This window comes from Mirounga leonina, unplaced genomic scaffold (genome assembly GCF_011800145.1).
Source record: "Mirounga leonina isolate KUSES-001 unplaced genomic scaffold, KU_Mleo_1.0 Mir_366, whole genome shotgun sequence".
NCBI classification, from domain to species: Eukaryota; Metazoa; Chordata; class Mammalia; order Carnivora; family Phocidae; genus Mirounga; species Mirounga leonina.
The window spans coordinates 25,363,065-25,381,758 of record NW_023270709.1 but is presented as its reverse complement, the minus strand read 5'-3'; the positions used below and the strand labels follow the sequence as shown (position 1 = coordinate 25,381,758).

At 44.3% G+C, this 18,694-nt stretch overlaps 2 protein-coding genes across 3 annotated transcripts in view; one reads left to right on the top strand and one right to left on the bottom strand.

The window, feature by feature from the left end:
* GPLD1 (glycosylphosphatidylinositol specific phospholipase D1) overlaps nucleotides 1-3,822 on the top strand; it is a 54,695-nt gene extending 50,873 nt beyond the window's left edge. The window contains exons 22-25 of the mRNA XM_035030443.1: nucleotides 234-394; nucleotides 1,624-1,650; nucleotides 1,758-1,808; nucleotides 3,736-3,822. Of these exons, the coding sequence (XP_034886334.1) occupies nucleotides 234-394; nucleotides 1,624-1,650; nucleotides 1,758-1,808; nucleotides 3,736-3,822 (326 nt within the window). The remainder of the gene's footprint in view (nucleotides 1-233; nucleotides 395-1,623; nucleotides 1,651-1,757; nucleotides 1,809-3,735) is intronic.
* Nucleotides 3,823-5,771: 1,949 nt separating this feature from the next.
* The window catches only part of MRS2 (magnesium transporter MRS2), a 33,241-nt gene continuing 20,318 nt past the window's right edge, over nucleotides 5,772-18,694 (bottom strand). The window contains exons 10-11 of one of the 2 annotated variants that reach the window (XM_034985778.1): nucleotides 7,935-8,048; nucleotides 5,772-7,392 (exon numbers count right to left, since the gene is read on the bottom strand). In XM_034985778.1, coding sequence (XP_034841669.1) covers nucleotides 7,282-7,392; nucleotides 7,935-8,048 — 225 coding nt within the window. In that variant the 3' untranslated portion in view covers nucleotides 5,772-7,281. Of the gene's footprint in view, nucleotides 7,393-7,797; nucleotides 8,049-18,694 lie in introns of both variants that reach the window. The other variant, XR_004675825.1, reaches the window with a different exon arrangement.

Sequence of the window (18,694 nt, the reverse complement as noted above, 5' to 3'; positions counted from 1 at the left end):
TTGAGTCAGGCGAGACCAGAGCCAAGCGAGCTAGACTTCTTGAAGGCGGTACCAGGAGAGCCACCCACATCAGTTGTCATCCATGGATGATCAACTAGGAAACAAAGCCTTCGCTGGGTGGGGAGGGTGGACTGCATGAAGGACGCGCTAATCTGACTTGGGGGAGGTTGGGTTAGGACAACGGAAAGGATGACAGGAGGGAGCCCCTTCCTTCTGGTTTCTATGGCTTGCAGATGAAATCATCCTGGCGGCGCCCCTGAGGATAACGGACGTCACCTCTGGAATGCTGGGTGGGGAAGACGGCCGTGTTTATGTCTATAATGGCAAGCACATCACCTTCGGCGACATGACGGGCAGATGCAAATCATGGATAGCTCCATGTCCTGAAGAGAAGGTAACATGTGCCTGTACAAAATCTATGCCATGTTGGCAAAGGAGGCTACCTGGTGATGCCTCGTAAAATGGCGTCCACTGCAGACCCTCAAGAGTTTTTACCTGGACTGTTTGCAGGACACAATCCCATGCCTGTGTTCGTGGGCGCAGGCGGCCCTGCGTTCTTGCAGGTCTGCAGCTCCGTACCTGTGGCTGCGGTCTCTGGACGTGGTGTCACCTGCTTCTGGTCACAGCCCGCCCCCTGGGTGGGAGCCCACAGCAGAGGAAGACAGGCCAGGGCCACTGCAGTCTCATTTCCTGTTTCACTGCCTTTTTTTAAGATTTTATTTGAGAGTGCAGAGCAAGAGTGAGAGCGCACAAGCAGGGCCAGGGGCAGAGGGGGAAACGGTCCCCGCTGAGCAGGGAGCCCAACGTGGGGCTCGATCCCAGGACCCTGGGACCGTGACCTGGGCCTAAGGCAGATGCTTAACTGCTGAGCCACCAGGCGCCTGTTTCACTGCTTTTATTCCTTTTCTCAGGTGGGTTTCCTTAAGGGTTCCCTGGGCATAAAAAACCCATTATTTAATTTAATTGTAAAATTGAAGTTTTTTTAAAAATTACATCTTCTACCTAGAATTGCACTCTGCAGAAATAACCTTTTGATGTGTATCCTTCCGGTATTTTTTCCTGTGCATTTTACTCTGTGCCTGGCACTATGCTAAACAGATCTCTCCCTCCCTCCAGCCCCTTCTTTAACTCACATCAAAGCTGGTAAGTTGGCACTATGCCAGGTGGAGACAAAGGATCCGAGGGGAAGATGCTCTGGGTCACAGAGCTCGGAAATGAAAGGACTGGGCTCTGCACCAAACACACACTCCATCATTACACTGAGTGTGTGAATGTATTTTATTAACAACTGTGACCTATTGTACCCGATTTTTAACGAGATTTTGTCTTACCTGTAACCCTTTCTCTATGCCTGCTTACATTCTCCTACATTTCCCAGCTGCCTACTGTTTTATCTGTGGATAAGCCAGTTTATGTAAACATTACTTAAGTGGCTATTAGTCCCTTAGTCCATTTCATTTCACCGTTATAAATAAGGATACAAATATTCATGTATAAACACCTCTGTGCATCTATTTTCTTGAGCTAAGTTCCTGTGTCAAAGGGCAACAAAGCATAGGGCTTAGAGTGTAGTTAAAACCCACACCCCCAGTAACCAGTCCCTCTCTCATCCTTTCCTCTCAGGCCGAGTACGTACTGATTTCTCCTGAGGTGAGTACCTCCTACGGGAAAACCACGAAGGTGCCCTTTCTCTTATTATTTAAACTGATCAAATATGGCATGTCTTCCAAAGGCCATTAACAGCCCCTGTTTTACAGGCAAGCTCAAGGTTTGGGAGCTCTGTGGTCACCGTGCGGTCAAAAGACAAGGTGAGCAGGAGGACTGCACTCCTCACATTTATATGCTAAGGCCGGGGTGTGGATGATCTCATTTTATCGTTCAGATTGTGTTTGAAAAACACAAAAAAGGGGTGCCTGGGTGGCTCAGTCGTTAAGCGTCTGCCTTCAGCTCAGGTCATGATCCCAGGGTCCTGGGATCGAGCCCCACATCGGGCTCCCTGGTCTGCGGGAAGCCTGCTTCTCCCTCTCTCACTCCCCCTGCTTGTGTTCCCTCTCTCGCTGTGTCTCTGTCAAATAAATAAATAAAATCTTTAAAAAAAAAGAAAAAAGAAAAACACAAAAAAACATCCACACACAGTCCCATCACTTTCCCAGTTTCATCCCCGAGGGCAGGGCTCGGCAACTTAAGCCTGTGGGCTGCCTCGAGTTCTGTACAGCCCGTGAGCTAAATTGGAGAAAAAAGAAATGAAGTTTAAATTTCAGTGTCTGTGGCTTCCTCGGGGCTGCGTACTACTGGACGAGCTGGCCGGCGGCCTCAGAGACCGCTTTCCCCTGGAGCCTCACGCATGAATACTGGTCTGGGCCCTTCAGGGAACCTCGCAAACCCCTGCCACGTCGGACAGCTGCTGTTAATGTTCTTCCAGACTCTGGGGTTTCTGTAGGACTCTAGGGACAAACTCTCTCCTGCTCGCATACCGCAGTGTATCCTGCTTCCTCTCAAATACACGTGGAGCTACCTTCTTCAGGGCTGCAGAGTATTGTCCAGATGCACCCTATTTTATCCGGTTCACTTTCTCACATTTACTTGAAATTATTTCCAGTTTTCTTACTATTGTGAGCATTCTTGCACAGCTGTATATTTTTATATAATATCCCTGCTAATGATACTCTTGGAAGATTGCTAGATCAAAGGGTATGCACATTGTGGATTTTAATGGATACAGCAGTTAAAGGGTTTATCTTCATCTCCAGCTAGACCACTGAATACATTCGTTTACTCTAGGATATTGCACAGAACTGTGCAGGCTCTGAGACAAAGTCCCCACCTTTGAGGAAAAACATCATTTACACACATGGGAAGTAGAATAAAATGCACATCAGGATAGGACCAAGGGCTAAAGAGTGGGGTGGACCTGGCTCCAGTTTACGGGCATTTGGGGACACTGCCCTCTGGTGGCCCACAGTTCAAGTGTCCCTTGCTTGAATGTTATTTGTAGGCAAGCCTGGTAATTAAAATGTAGGGTTATCCAGAAGAAAAACCCGATGGATTATAAAGTTTATGGGGGGAATCTCAAAAGGTCTGGTGATAGATTACATCATAAGCTTGGCTTAGTCTTTTTTTTTTTTTTTAACGATTTCATTTGACAGCGCGGAGAGGGAACACAAGCAGGGGGAGTGGGAGAGGGAGAAGCAGACTCCTGCTGAGCAGGGAGCCGGATGTGTGGGGCTTGATCCCGGGACCATGACCTGAGCTGAAGGCAGACGCTTAACCTTAACTGACTGAGCCACCCAGGGACCCTAAGCTTGGCTTACTCTTAAAATTCGTTTTCTGAAAGTTAGACATTACACACCTATCAACCCTTACTTAGAGATCTGAAAGTAATTCACAGTTGATTCCTTTCTGTACAACACTGCAAGTTCACCTTTGTCATTACAGTTCACTGTGGTGAACGTTCATACTATTTCACTTGCACGACACCTACCTGGGATTGTTGGTGCTGCTGACAAGTGGACATGGACAGTCTGAGGATGAGAGTGGCCACTCACTGAGCCTCCAGCAACGGGCTGGAATTAGGACTCGGCCTGCACCTGAGCCGAGCTGCCTTAGTCTGCGTCTCTGAAACCTCGTGGCACTAACCCATCTCCATCTCTGTTGTCACCCGAGCACAGCAGGATGCGTGGACTAGGGCAGGAGCTTCACAGGCATGATCAACATACTGTTCTGTGTCCCCTACAGAACCAAGTTGTCGTTGCTGCTGGAAGGAGTTCTTTGGGAGCCCGACTCTCCGGGGCACTGCACGTCTATAGCTTCGACCTCCATTAAAGACTTCACCACCCCTTCCTACTCTGCATCCCCTCCCTGTGCCAAGTCATCTCCAGGGTGAACATTCTGGTGGGAGAGGGGCCCATCCAGGGGAGCCTGAGTAGATCCTGCGAGAGGTGGGGCTCCTGGAGTGGAGACAGGCCTCTTCCCAGGGAATGACGACAGATGCTCTGCTTACTTGTGTCCCCTTCCAGCGCTTCCTTCCTTGCTTCCCCCGTATTGAAACCTGGGACTCAGACCTGCCCTACAACTGCTTTCCCCTTCACGTGAATACCTAGGGCTGATGCCTGGAAAGGACTCTCTGGTTAGCTCTTACGAAAATCTGTCCATTTCTCCTAAAAATGTCCTTTTAGAATTGGTAACCCGTTCCAATCAAGGTGAAATAGAAAGCACAGTATACAAGGAAAAAGTGAGCAGGGAAATAGCACAGTGAGAAGTACGGGGGTGAGGGAGAACCTCACAACTCCACAGGGCGTCAGAGAGTGAAGGACAAACACGACACTCAAAGCTCACCTTTCAGCGCCCTCAACTGCCTTTGAGAAGCGGCTGTTCGCCCAGTTGAACCCCGTGACTCGACATGGGTCCTGGTTCCTCTAAGAGGCGTCCGTGTGGCACTGGGCTGGTACAAGCCGTGCCCAGCCTGCCAGCACGCCCTCTGGCTTGAGGCCACCGCCTGGGAGGGACGCGGGATTCATCTGCAGGCCCTGCGGAAGGGCATCTCCGACGGAAAGCTGTCGACCCAGGCTTCCAGCTTCACTGAACACGTGAAGGCGTTGTTACGGCTTCTGTAGCCATCAGGGAGCAAAATAAGCGATGGCAAGAACCCTTTCTAGCTTCTCTAGAGGCAGTGTAGAGAATGGTTCAAAGAAGACAGGAATCCAGCTGAGGAGTCAAGTTAAATTAGAAATCAAGGGAAAGCTACTCAAGTTAACATTGTGAGCGTAAGGGGAGTACAGAGGGAAGAGTGGGCACACGCCCCTAGATAGCACCTCGGATGACTCGTGTGACAGTCTCTTACAGAGTGTGCTGGCTGCCGGTTCCCTAGGGAACAGCAAAAAAGCACAGACACCCTTTGGTTTCATTTGGGGAACAATGAAAGAGGCCAGAATGACTTAACTGAGTAGAACTTGCTGATGAACTGCAGCGTACCGGGCCTCTTCCTTACAAGTCTGTGTTCTCTCTCACCACCTCCCTGACCAAGAGGGCCTGTGTTGACACACGATCATTCTCAATGTCTAAACATACCAGACAGAAGCAAGTTCTCACATAGGATTTATACAGGATATTTAACCATCTTAATCCCGTATTCAAAAGTGCCAAGTCCTACTATCAAAGGTCAACCTGGATGGCAAAGATGTACAAACTGGTCTACAGGGTCCAGTGCATTATCCCCAGAGGTGGGTTACGTTTTAAATCTAAGTATTAACTGTAGCTCTAAGCATGGATTCCGAAATGCTTAACAAAAATGGAAATACCTTGTACGGTTTTAATCTCGATTAACACAAATCTGAACTTAAAGGTCATGGAACAGATGTACATATTTGTGATTGTTTTTCTATTACCTGTGTATGTAAGAACTTGCTTCGAGACTTCACGATCAACATGGTTTCCATGCCTTTGAATCACAGACCTATAGAGATTTGGAGTGCATTTGGGAATGAACTCCGATCTCTGAATGCCCTGTCCATGTACCATTAGACCAGCTCCATGGTATTACTAAAGTAATGAAAGTAAATCTATTAAAGTTTGTTAGATAAATATTAACTCCCAGGGGCGCCTGGGTGGCTCAGTTGGTTAAGCATCTGCCTTCAGCTCAGATCATGATCCCAAGATACTGGGATTGAGCCCCGCATCAGGCTCCCTGCTCCGTGGGGAGCCTGCTTCTCCCTCTCCCCCGCCAAATCTTTGAAAAAGTATTGTAACTCCAAAAATAAAGCTGTGTACAATTCTTGGAATAACGTGCCCAAAAGCTTTTTATTTTAGTGGTTAATTTCTCACAGTTCGCTATCTTCGGCCACATTTCTTTAGAGGCCTTCCAAAAACAGTCTAATATCATTCCTTGACCTTGTTAAACAGAATAAGACTGCTTGCTCACATAACCAAACACTTGTGCTCATTTTAATTCAAAATTTAAAATCGCCTAACTTCTTAGGTAGCAGAGTGAGTTGACATTTTGAAATCTTCCTTGATCTAACCACCTTCAAGAACTTTATAAAACACCAGTTAACTTCTCTACATCACACTTAAGAGGTAGTTGCTCCTGGAAAAAAAATTATTCCACAAACTCACACCCAAAAGAAAAAGGCCCAAATTCTGTGCCTGATCAGAGTCAAATCAAGCCCCTTGGGCTTTCAATTCTTCCCATGTCACAGCGAAGTCATAATGATAGGTTACCTAGTGACAAAGTGGAGTGTCCCATGAGAGGGAAAGGTTATCAAAGTGTCTTCAAAGTCATCACATTTATGATGCTAGAGAGTTCTGTATTCCCACATTCTGACACCCACACCTCAAGCGTGCCCCTGACCCACAGGGAGGTGCCGAGTGGGCCACTCTGTGCTGAGACCAACCCAGCCTGGCCACCGCATCCTCCAGCTTCTAGTGGCCTCTTCTAACCACACATGGGAGAGGGGAAAGGTACAACTCTGTCTTCTCCCGAACCAGCTACTGGAATAGCATTTTTACTCCCATCACGAAACTACTTGGTAAATGGACTCCTAAACTGCCTCCCATGACATCCTATTACAGTAGCAGGTAAGCCCAACATTATCATGTGTCGTAGAAGAGCTGCTCTGGACACTCTGAAGTTCGAACCTCTGAGGTGTAGGCATATCGATTAACTGGGCTACGTACACTTTCATCTACTCTAAAGACAGGGAGTGACCTAAGAGCAGTAACAGGATGGAAATAGTTTCAGCATTACTTCCAAAGGCTTCCATTATAGCCAAGCAGAGAAAAATAGTTTCAGGGGTCAAGAGAATAAAATCTTGATTAACTGGAATCCATAAAAGGGGGACACATACAAGAAAATACAGTACGTTACAGGCTGATTTAAAGCACAAACTTTCAGAGTTCGTTTATGGATTTTCCTACCTTACCTGAGACAAAGTTCCCAAGAACATGATCCCCTTACTAAGAACTGCTACCTGATCTCGTCACTGTGGGCCTGTCAAGTTTTCAGGCTTTGCTTGGCCTGAGACATGTACAAATCAGAAAATCTATACAACAATCAATTCTCACATGCCTATAAAAACAGCATTTTAAGGTTTTTGCTTCTTTCCTCAATTTTGAAAATGCAGTTAAGTTCCAGCATTGTGGAGTGCGCCATGATATCTTTATCATCAGACATTACAATTTTAGTGATTTTTTTTCAAGTGTCTGACTCTATAAAAGAAAAAGAGTACCAGAAGTTTCCTGTGACTACCATGAAAAGGAACCCGGTCTCTCCTGTGTTGATGTCTCTTAACGGTTTGTCAGGACGCTCTTGCCTGATCCAAGACCGTCGGGCCGGAAGCTGTGCTTCATTTCCAGCCTTCTGTCTGCTTGAAGGGACTTCTTGGGTAAAGAGGCCATCTAAATAGAGCAGGAAAATTAATCACTTTAGTTTGGGTCTGTCTTAAAACAAATGCCATGAGTAAAAGGAAAGGTGACGAGCAGATGAGGGGAGACTACAAGCCCTGTGTCAGTACGCTAAGTATTCATTCCTGGCGTAAATTGGGAATAGAAAGGTAAGAAAAAGGGTAAACTTTCTATCTTTTCTTAATGAGAACACTACATTTTCTAAATTTCAATCTGAGCTATGACAAAGCCTGCAGCAGAATTGCCAACATCTGTCTAAATGCAGAATGCTCATCCCAGAGTGATGTATTTTGCATAGAGCACTAAGCTGTTCACCGGGCCAGGCACTGTCCCAGTAGTAAGTACTTTCCACAGCTTATTTAATTCTCCCACTAACTCTATGACACCACTGCCACTGACCTGACCGACAGATGTAGAAATGAAATCACTTGCTCAGGGTCACAAAGCCAGTGACACCACCAGCTCAGGCGGTCGGTCGGCCTGCAGACCCAGACCATAACCTTCGGCTACACTGCTGCGACCCAGACCCTTCATACCACGGGAGGCAAAGGAGCTTCTAGTTGTCGTCCCAGGAATGACAGCAAACGCCTCCAAATGAGGCCACTTCCCATAAACATAATTCCTGTAATCAGCCAAAACACTCTGTGGTCCTAAAAGAGAACACAGAGTTAATTTAAATCACAAAAGCTCAGGTTCCTTAGCAATACAATTCCCATACTATGGTAGCCCCAGAGCTTAAACAAGCCTTTTTTTTTTTTTTTTTAATTTAAAGATTTTATTTATTTGACAGAGAGACACAGCGAGAGAGGGAACACAAGCCAGGGGGAGTGGGAGAGGGAGAAGCAGGCTTCCTGCAGAGCAGGGAGCCCGATGCAGGGCTCGATCCCAGGACCCTGGGATCATGACCTGAGCCGAAGGCAGATGCCCCTAACGACTGAGCCACCCAGGCGCCCCTTAAAGAAGCCTTCCGTTGTTTGTACAGCTCTTTCCTATAGAAAGGACCGAAGAACAAGCCTTGATACCCAGAGAATCAGAGAATAAATTAGAAGGGAAACATGATATAAAAGGGCTTCAATATTTTAAAATCATCTATAAGCCAAACATAATAACCACTTTTACTTTGTGTTCCCTCCCAATCTTCATTTACGTTTATACAAATGTTAATAGTTCTAATCACAGAGGACATACAACTGAATTTAAATTTTTTGCTTATAGGCATAGCTCCTAAGCTGTGAGCTGAGGTGTCCTGGGTATCACAACACCCCAGATTATTTTAAGTTTTCAAGGAAAACACAATGACATCTGCAGAAGAGACCTAGCTACTTCATAAACAACTTGTTAGGTAACAACTTTTGGTCTAGTAATCCTATGAAAAAATTACTAAGACACTAGACACTAAATGCATCATGAACCAAGAAAGTTTGGGAACCTCTGACTTACGGTAAACATTTTTCCTGTCATTTTCAAGCTTGTACTCTTCTGTCAGTGTAATGTTCATGCCTCCGTGGACGGAACCACAGACCCCCCGGTCTACAGCTACCAGCCGGCTATCAACCACAGCCCAGGTAGCTCCAGAGTGGGACGCCCCCTGCCCCACAGCAGTGTGTTACACAAGCGATTAGCTCTCACCGGCGGAAATGCACACCATATATGAAGGAAAAACCCGTCTCTTTGGAACATGAACTTAGACATACGTCAGGACGACAAATGCTAACATGCATTAACTATTTTTGGTGAATATATTTCTAATTATCCAAAAAGAGGGCCTAGTTTATTAAGCAAAAATTATGTTTAAATGAGATTTAGAAGAATAGACTACTACTGTCTTTGCTGTAGACTGGTTCCACAATCCACCTGTGAATAAAAATTTGAGAATGCCAAAATGTGATAAACCAGGGGGGTTAAGTTCCAACCAAGTTTGAAATTTCAAACACACACAGAAATTGTGGGAAGATGGCACAGTAGGAGGACCCGAAGCTCAACAGGTACAACCAGACAACACTCACATCAGTGTAAACCCAGAAAAGGACCTGAAGACTGGCAGAACAGACTCCACAAGTAAGTGGGAGAAGGGGCCACATCCATGAGGGCAGAAAGTACGGAGACCTGGTGGGGAGCTAAATGAAACTGTGGGGCTGCCCACCGGAGGAAGGAACTTGCCAGCACAGAGAAGGGGGAGCACCAGACTATTGCACTGGGAGACGACTAGCCGTAACATCTGGCCTTGAAAACCAGAGGGGCTGAGTTCCGTGAGTTTTTACAATCAGCAGGACTTAAAACTTGGAATTTTAAAAATCACCAGGCTCAACTTCAGGAGAGCGGAGAGGCTGAGAGGAAACTGAGTCCCCACCATTAAAGAGACAACACAACTAACAGCCTGGGGAGATACAGCAGAGAAGCAGCAGTTTGAAAAACACCTGGGGCGTACAGTGGGAGAGTCGTTTGCTAATCTCAGAGTGTTCTGGAGAGACAGAGATCTTGGGAGACGCCTCCAGGAACAAAGGACCTGCAGGTGGTATCCACTGCCCCCCCCCCCCCCCAGCTGCCTGGGGGAACTAGCAGCATTTGCTTACACTGCACCCAACTTCCCACCCCTGAGCTTCCCATCCGCAGCCTCCAGCCAGGCCTGCCTCAGTCCCAGCTCAGGGTCCCATCCCCCAGAAGACCCACACAAACCTTGCTAATACCGAGCCTCCCACACCTGGGGGGTGGGGGTTTGCATCCACCCCTCCAAAGCAAGAGCCCATCAAATGCAGCACCCCCAGCCTGGCACATGCAAGCTGCCCCCATAGGGGCCAGCACCACTCCAAAGCACCTCCTGCCCGGGAGAAGGGAAGCTAACCACACACTGAGTGTGGCCCCCAAGGTGGGCTAGGGGCAGCCAGCTGGTCAGACTGCAGGCCCTGACCACACACACAGGCTTCTCGGGGGACAATGCAGGGAAGGCACCCTGCAGTTTGGTGCTTTCGCAGCTCTGGCAAATGCCTGCTCTGACCCAACCGAAGCCCGAGGTGGCCCCGGACTGACCCGTTACCACCACAGGGAGCAGGAACAGCCACTGCACACACGTGGCCTGGCCACACAGTAGGGTGCACACAGCACACAGAGAACAGCCCTGAAGCACCAGGCTCTGGTGAACAGGGGACCTTGCGCTGCAGGCAGAAAGAACTTCTTTCCCCTGAGGCCACCACCTTCAAGAGCAGGAGACACAGCTGACTCTCCTAACACGTGGAAACAGACACCAAGAGGCAGACAAAATGAGACAAAGGAACATGTCCCAAGTGAAACAACAGGACAAAGTCACAGCAAGAGACCTAAGTGAAATGGAGATAAGCAATATGCCTGATGGAGAATTTATTTATTTATTTTTAAGATTTTTTATTTATTTATTTGACAGAGAGAGACACAACGAGAGAGGGAACACAAGCAGGGGGAGTGGGAGAGGGAGAAGCAGGCTTCCCGCCGAGCAGGGAGCCTGATGCGGAGCAGGGTGCCCGATGCGGGGCTGGGGCTCGATCCCAGGACCCTGGGATCATGACCTGAGCAGAAGGCAGAGGCTTAACAACTGAGCCACCCAGGCACCCCCTGATGGAGAATTTAAAGTAATGATCATATACTCAGGACTTAAAAGTGGAGGACATCAGTAAGGCCCTTAATGAGATAAGAACGAACCATTTAGAGATGAAGAACACAATCAATGAAATTAAAAATATACTAGATGGAATAACTAGTAGACTAGAGGAAGCAGAAGACCTGGAGGACAGTCATGGAAAGTAAAGCTGAACAGGTGAGAGAAAAAAAAAAATTATGCAAAACAAGAACAGACTTAAGGAACTCAGTGGCTCCATCAAGTGTAGTAACACTGGCATTATAGGGATCCCAGAAGGAGAAAAGGGGGCAGCAAATTTATGTGAAGAAATAACAGCTGAAAACTTCTAGAATCTGGGAAAGGAAACAGAAATCCAGATCCAGGAGGCACAGAAATAGCCCAACAAAATCAACCCAGGAGATCCATGCCAAGACACATAGTAACTGGGGCACTGGGTGGCTCAGTCAGTTAAGAGCCTGCCTTCAGCTCAGGTCATGATCTCAGGGTCCTGCTCATCAGAGTTGGCTTCTCCCTCTCCCTATTGCTGCCCCACCCAAATGCTCGCTCTCAAATAAATAAATAAATAAAATATTAAAAAAAAAAACACCGAGGGGCACCTGGGTGGCTCAGTCGTTAAGCATCTTGCCTTGGGCTCAGGTCACGATCCCAGGGTCCTGGGATCGAGCCCCGCATCAGGCTCCCTGCTCAGTGGGAAGCCTGCTTCTCCCTCTCCCACTCCCCCTGCTTGTGTTCCCTCTCTCTATCAAATAAATAAATAAAATCTTAAAAAAAAAAAAAAACACCTAGTAATTAAAATGGCAAAAAGTGGTGATAAAGAGAGGACTTCAAAAGCAGCAAAAGAAAGACGTTAAATACAAAGGAAACCCCAAGGCTATCAGCTAATTTCTCAGCATAAACTGCAGACAAGAAGGGAGTAACATGATAAATTCGAAGTCCTGAAAGGGAAAAATCTGCAGCCAAGAACGCTCTATCCCGCAGGGCTATCATTCAGAATAGGAGAGACAAAGGGTTTCTCAGAGAAACAAAGGAATTTATCACCACTAAACCAGCCTTACAAGAAATGTTAAAGGTGGCTCTTTGAGTGGAAAGGAGAGACTGTAAGTGAGAGTATGAAAAGTAGGAAACACAAAAGCAGTAGAAATAAGTACATCTATAAAAGTCAGTCAAAGGATGCATAGTAAAAGGATGTAAAGTATGACACCCAAAATGTGGGGGGGAGAAGAGTAAAGAATGGGTTCAAACTTAGGTAACCATCAGCTTAATACAGACTGCTATATGCGAAGATGTTATATACTAACCAGTGGTAACCACAAACCAAAAACCAGTAATAGATATGCAAAAAATAATATAAAAAAAAAAAGGAATCCAAGTGTAACACTACAGAAAGCCACCTAATAATGAGAGAAGAGAGCAAGGGAAGAAAGGAACACAGAAGAACTACAAAAACAACCATTAAAGAAGCAACAAAATGGCAAAAAGTATATATCTATCAATAATTACTGTGAATGTAAGTGGACCAAATGCTCCAATCAGAAGACATAGGGTGAAGAGAATGGATAACAATGCAAGACCCATCTCATGCTGCCTACAAGAGACTCATCTCAAGACCTAAGCTCTGCAGATGGAAGGTAAAGGGATGGAGAGGCATTTATCATGCACATGGATGTGAAAAGAAAGCTGGGGTAGCAATTCTTATATCGGAAAAAAAAGACTTTAAAACAAAGACTGTAACAAGAGACAAAGAAGGACGCTATAATAAAGGGGACAATCCAACAAGAAGATATAACAAGCTGGTTGTTTGAATAAATCAACACAATTGATAAATCTTTAGTCAGACTCATCAAAAAGAAAAATGACTCAAATAAATAAAATCCGAAATGAAACAGGAAATAATAACCACCATCACAGAAATACAAAAGACTGTAAGAGAATATTATAGAAAATTATATGCCAAAAAATTGGATAACCTAGAAGAAATGGATAAATTCTTAGAAACAAATAACCTCCCAAAACTGAATCTGGAAGAAATAGGAAATCTGAACAGACCAATTACCAGCAATGATATTATATCCATAATCAAAAAACTCCCAAAAAATAAAAGTCCAGGACCAGATGGCTTCATAGGTGAATTTTACTAAACATTTAAAGAAAATTATCCATTCCTCTCAAACTATTAAAAAAAAAAAAAAAATGGAGAAAGGAAAACTTCCAAATTCATTCTATGAGACCAGCATCACCCAGACACCAAAACCAGAAAAGACACTACAAAAAAGAGAACTAAAATCCTCAACAAAATACTAGCAAATCAAATCCAATAATACATTAAAACAATCATTCACCACAATCAATTGGGATTTATTCCTGGGTTGCCAGGGTGGTTCCATATCTGCAAATCAATCAACATGATACATCACAACAAGAGAAAAGGATAAAAACTGTATGATCATTTCAGTAGATGCAGAAAACGCATCTAACAAAGTACAAAATCCATTTATGATAAAAATCCTCCACAAAGTAGGTTTAGAATATACCTCAACATAATAAAGGCCACATATGAAAAACCCACAGCAAACATCATACTGGAAAAACTAAGCTTTTACCCTAAGGAATAAGACAAGGATATCCACTCATCACTTTTATTCGGCACAGTACTGCAAGTTCTTGCCACAGCAATCAGACAACAAAAAGAAATAAAGGCATCTAAATTGGTAAGGAAGAAGTAAAATTTTCACTACTTGCAGATGACATGATACTACAGATAGAAAACCCTACCCTCTGGGGCGCCTGGGGGGCTCAGTCGGTTAAGCGTCTGCCTTCGGCTCAGGTCATGATCCTGGAGTCCTGGGATCGAGCCCCACATCAGGCTCCCTGCTCGGCAGGGAGTCTGCTTCTCCCTCTGACCCTCCCCTCTCTCATGCTCTCTCTCAAATAAATAAAATCCTTAAAAAAAAAAAAACACACCCTACCCTAAAAACGACACCAAAAAACTGCTAGAACTGATACATGAATTAGTAAAGTTGCAGGATACAAAATCAATGTACAGAAATCTGTTGCATTTCTATACACCAATGAAGCAGCAGCAAAAAGAGAAATAAAAAAATCCCATTTACAATTGCACCCCAAATAATAAGATACCTAGGAATGAACCTAACCAAAGAAGTGAAAGACCCATACTCTGAAAACTATAAAACAGTGATGAAAGAAATTAAAAACAACACAAAGAAATGGAAAGACATTCCATGCTCATAGACTGGAAGAACAAATATTGTTAAAATGTCGATACTACCCAAAACAATCTACATCCCTATCAAAATACCAACAGTATTTTTCACAGTGCTAGAACAAACAATCCTAAAATTTGTATGGAACCACAAAAGACCCTGAATAGCCAAAGGAATGTTGAAAAAGAAAACCAAACCTGGAGGAATGACAATTCTGGACTTCAAGCTATATTACATGGCTATAATCATCACCAAGACAGTATGGTACTGGCACAAAAACAAACACAGATCAATGGAACACAATAGAAAACCCAGAAATAAACCCACAATTAATTATATGGTCAGCTAATCTTCAACAAAGGAGGCAAGAATATCCAATGGGAAAAATACAGTCTCCTCAACGAATGGTTTGGGACAACTGGACAGCAATATACAAAAGAATAAAACTGGATCACTTTCTTACACCATACACAGAAATAAATTAAAAATAGATCAAAGACCGAAGTGTGAGACCTGAAACCACAAAAATCCTAGAAGAGAACACAGGCAGTAACTGCTTTGACATTAGCCATAGCAGCTTCTTTCTAGATGTGTCTCCTGAGGCAGGGAAATAAAAGCAAAAATGAACTATTGGAACTACATCAAAATAAAAAGCTTCTGCACAGCAAAGGAAACAACAAAACTAAAAGACAAGCCTATGGAGTGGGAGAAGATATTTGCAAATGATATATCTGATAAAAGGGCTAGTATTCAAAATATATGAACTAATATAACTCAACACCCAAACCCAAATAATCCAATTCAAAACTGAGAAGACATGAATAGACATTTCTCCAACGAAGACATCCAGATGGCCAACAAATTCATGAAAAGACGCTCATCATCACCTATCATCAGGGAAATGCAAAACAAAATTATCAAAATGGCTAAAACGAACAGAAGAAACAACCAGTGTTGGCAAGAACGTGGAGAAAAAGGATCCCTCTTGCACTGTTGGTGGGAATGCAAACTGGAGCAGCCACTGTGTAGAACAGTATGGAGGTTCCTCAAAAAGGTAAAAATAGATCTACCTTATGATCCAGCAATCACACTACCAGGTATCTACCCAAAGAATACAAACACAGTAATTCAGAGAGATACAGGCACCCCTGTGTTTATATTTATAGCAGCATTATTTAAAATAGCCAAGATATGGAAGCAGCCTGAATATCCAAGGACTGATAAATGGATAAAGAAGTGGTATGTGTATATATATATGCGCAACAGGGTATTATTCAGCCTTAAAAAAGAATGAAATCTTGCCATCTGCAAAGACATGGATGCCACTGGAGTATAATGCTAAGCAAAATAAGCCAGAGAAAGACAAATACCAGATGATTTAAGAAACAAAACAAATGAGCAAAGGGAAAAAGAGAGACAAACCAAGAAACAGACTCTTAACTACAGAGAGCATGCTGATGGTTACCAGAGGGGAGGCAGGTGGGAGGGATGGGGGAAATAGGTGATGGGGATGAAGGAGGGCACTTGTGATGAGCACCAGGTGATGTACAGAAGTGCTGAATCACTACATTGTACACCTGAAACTAATATTACACTGTATGTTAACTGGAATTAAAATAAAAACCTAACAAAAAAGAAAAAAAATTACCATTTGGTAACCATGACAGTAATATCTGATTCAGTCATGAATTAATTTTGGATCAACTGATGCCTGTGAAAACTAGAGGGTGAAAATTTGATGAATAACAGGACTTTTACAAATAGTCTCAAAGTATCTCCCTACAAGAAACTTCGTTCCACAGAGAAAAAGAGTAGCTTTACAGGAGATTAAGTTGGCAGACACCACCCTAACCAAATGGTCAAAGTTCCTACCACCTGTGATGGGACAAACACCATGTGCCTCCTGAAGGGACCCTCAACATGAGAGCACACTGACACAGTGCACAGGAAGAATCTATTAATGACGACAGGGTATGAAGGGACAAATTACAAATCTGTACGCTTTGTGAATGGCATGGCCATGAAAGACAAAGACTGAAACACTGGTCTAGATGAAGAGAGGACAACGATGCACACCACGTGATTCAAGATCTTCTCTGAGGTAAAGAGCAGCACCAAGACAAACGCCAAAATCTGTAGAGGGCCCTCAGACTGTAAACCAGCACTGTTTCAATGTCCACTTCCTGATTTGCACATCTGCACTGTGGTTCTGGAGGAGAATGGCCATGTTTTTAGGAAGCATATACTGAAATACTTAGAGGTAACGGGGCATCACATCTGTTGCTTACTCTCAAGTGGTTTTAGGAAAAAAAGGCTGTACATAAAGATAGAATGAGACAGGGAATGTGATACAATGTCAGTGATAAAAGAATCTGGGTGACAGCTCCATGGCAATTCCTTGACTATTTTTAGAAGTGTCTGAAATTATCTTAAAATAAAAAGTAAAAAAAGTTTTTCCTATCTTAGACTGACCATTGTCAATACCAACCCTGTCTACACAGAAGCAGAGACCTTGCACTGATCCAAATCTTGTTTGGTGGGAGCCAATCACCCTGTACTGAGCAAGTAGCTGAACACGAACCACTCACCTCTCATTATAACTGGGTTGCCCTACACCTGGGACTGCATATTCTGGAACTATCAGAGAGGAACATTTAAAAATCCTTTTTTTTTTTTTTAAATAGGCATTAAGTGAGAGAAAATATTTAAATATAAAATGAAAAAAAAGTATAAAAGTTAGCTTGTAGAGTGTATGTACAGAAACACAATTCTTAACAAAAATGATCTGAAAGAATGACAGGAACTTTTAAAGAGTTCTGTAGCCACACGCTGGGGAATCTGCAAAGGTCTTTAGAAGTTATCTTCTGAGAATTTCAAGGGTTGGGCTATGTTGCACCAGGTTCTTTGGTTACTTCTGAACTTTTTAATAACTTGCATTTGGGCTTAAAAGCCTCCCAACAGATGCCTAACACACTTAAAATAAATCCAAACCCTCACTGGGCTCTACAAATTCAACACCATCTCCCACTTGTCTGCCCTCTGACCTTGTCAGGAGCTTGACAAGCGCAGCCCATTAACTGCTCCAAAAACTACGTGTGTGGACCCCGCTGCTTAGAACACTTTTCCTCCAGACCTTCCCACTTTCTAGTGTCATCTCCTCAGAAAGACATTCTTAACCACCCTATACCTGAGATGCTCCTTATCTCACCTCCTGGGAACATTCTCTATCTCTTCCCCTGGCTTTTTCGTTACGGCACTTACCTCCTAACGTACTGTACGTCTATTTGCTCTCTCCTCTAGGATCACGTAACCTCCGCAGGGGCAGCCCCTCACTGCTGCTTCCCCAGGGCTGAAAGCAGCGCGTAGTCCATAGCAGGCCCCAAAACGTGTGTTTATAAGATGAATGAACGAACGTACGGCATCTATTTTTCTTTCACATCAAGAGCATGAAAATGACCAACACTGACTGTGCCTCAGTGAAGACTGTCCTCGGAAGTGGCCCATAAGCTGGGACGTGAGAGGTAAGCAGAAGCTGGCCAGGCAGGGGAGGTGGGAGCCGAGGAGAGCTGGGGCCAGGAGGCAGCAGGCCTGTGAGGAAATACTGATCCAACGCCCACAGTGAGGGCGAGGCGGCCAGCTTCAGCCTGGAGGTGTGGGCGCACACACCAGGAGCCTGCAGGCCGCGTAGTCTGGATGTTTATTTTAAGGGCTCAAAAACCAATGAATAGTTTTACAGAAGAGTGACCACCAGGTCTGCTTCTTTTACAGACCACTTTTCAGAAGCGAAAGGGGGGTCCTGAAGAGAGAGGACATGGGCTGAACTAGGATGGCAGCCAAAGAGACCGAGGACAGACCTTTTAGATGAATGAGGACACAATGGATAGATGAATGGATAAAGATGTGTGTGGGGGGGGTGTGTGTGTGTGTAAAATGGAATACTACTCAGTCATCAAAAAAATGAATTCTTGCCATTTTCAATGCTGTGGATAGAGCTAGAAGATATTATGCAAGAGAAGTCAATCAGAGAAAGACATAGGATTTCACTCCTATGTGGAATTTATGAAACAAAAGAGAGAAGCACAGGTAGGGGAAGGGAAGGAAAAATAAAGTAAGATAAAAACAGAGTGAGGCAAACCATAAGAGACTCTTAATCATAGGAAACAAGCTGAGGGTTGCTGGAGGGGAGGTGGGTGAAGGGTTGGGGTAACTGTGTGATGGGCATTAAGGAGGGCACATGATGTAATGAACACTGGGTGTTATAGAAGACTGATGAATCTGACCTCTACCTCAAACTAATACACTGTATGTTAATTAATTGAATTTAAGTAAAATAAAATTAGGAAAAAAAAAGATTAATGAGGACACAGAGCCAGAGTGTGCTGAATGCATATTCAGATTATTTTCCAGAAATCCTCCAGTAAGATATTTTCTGAAAACACCAGGCTATGAAGATATGAAGAGCTCT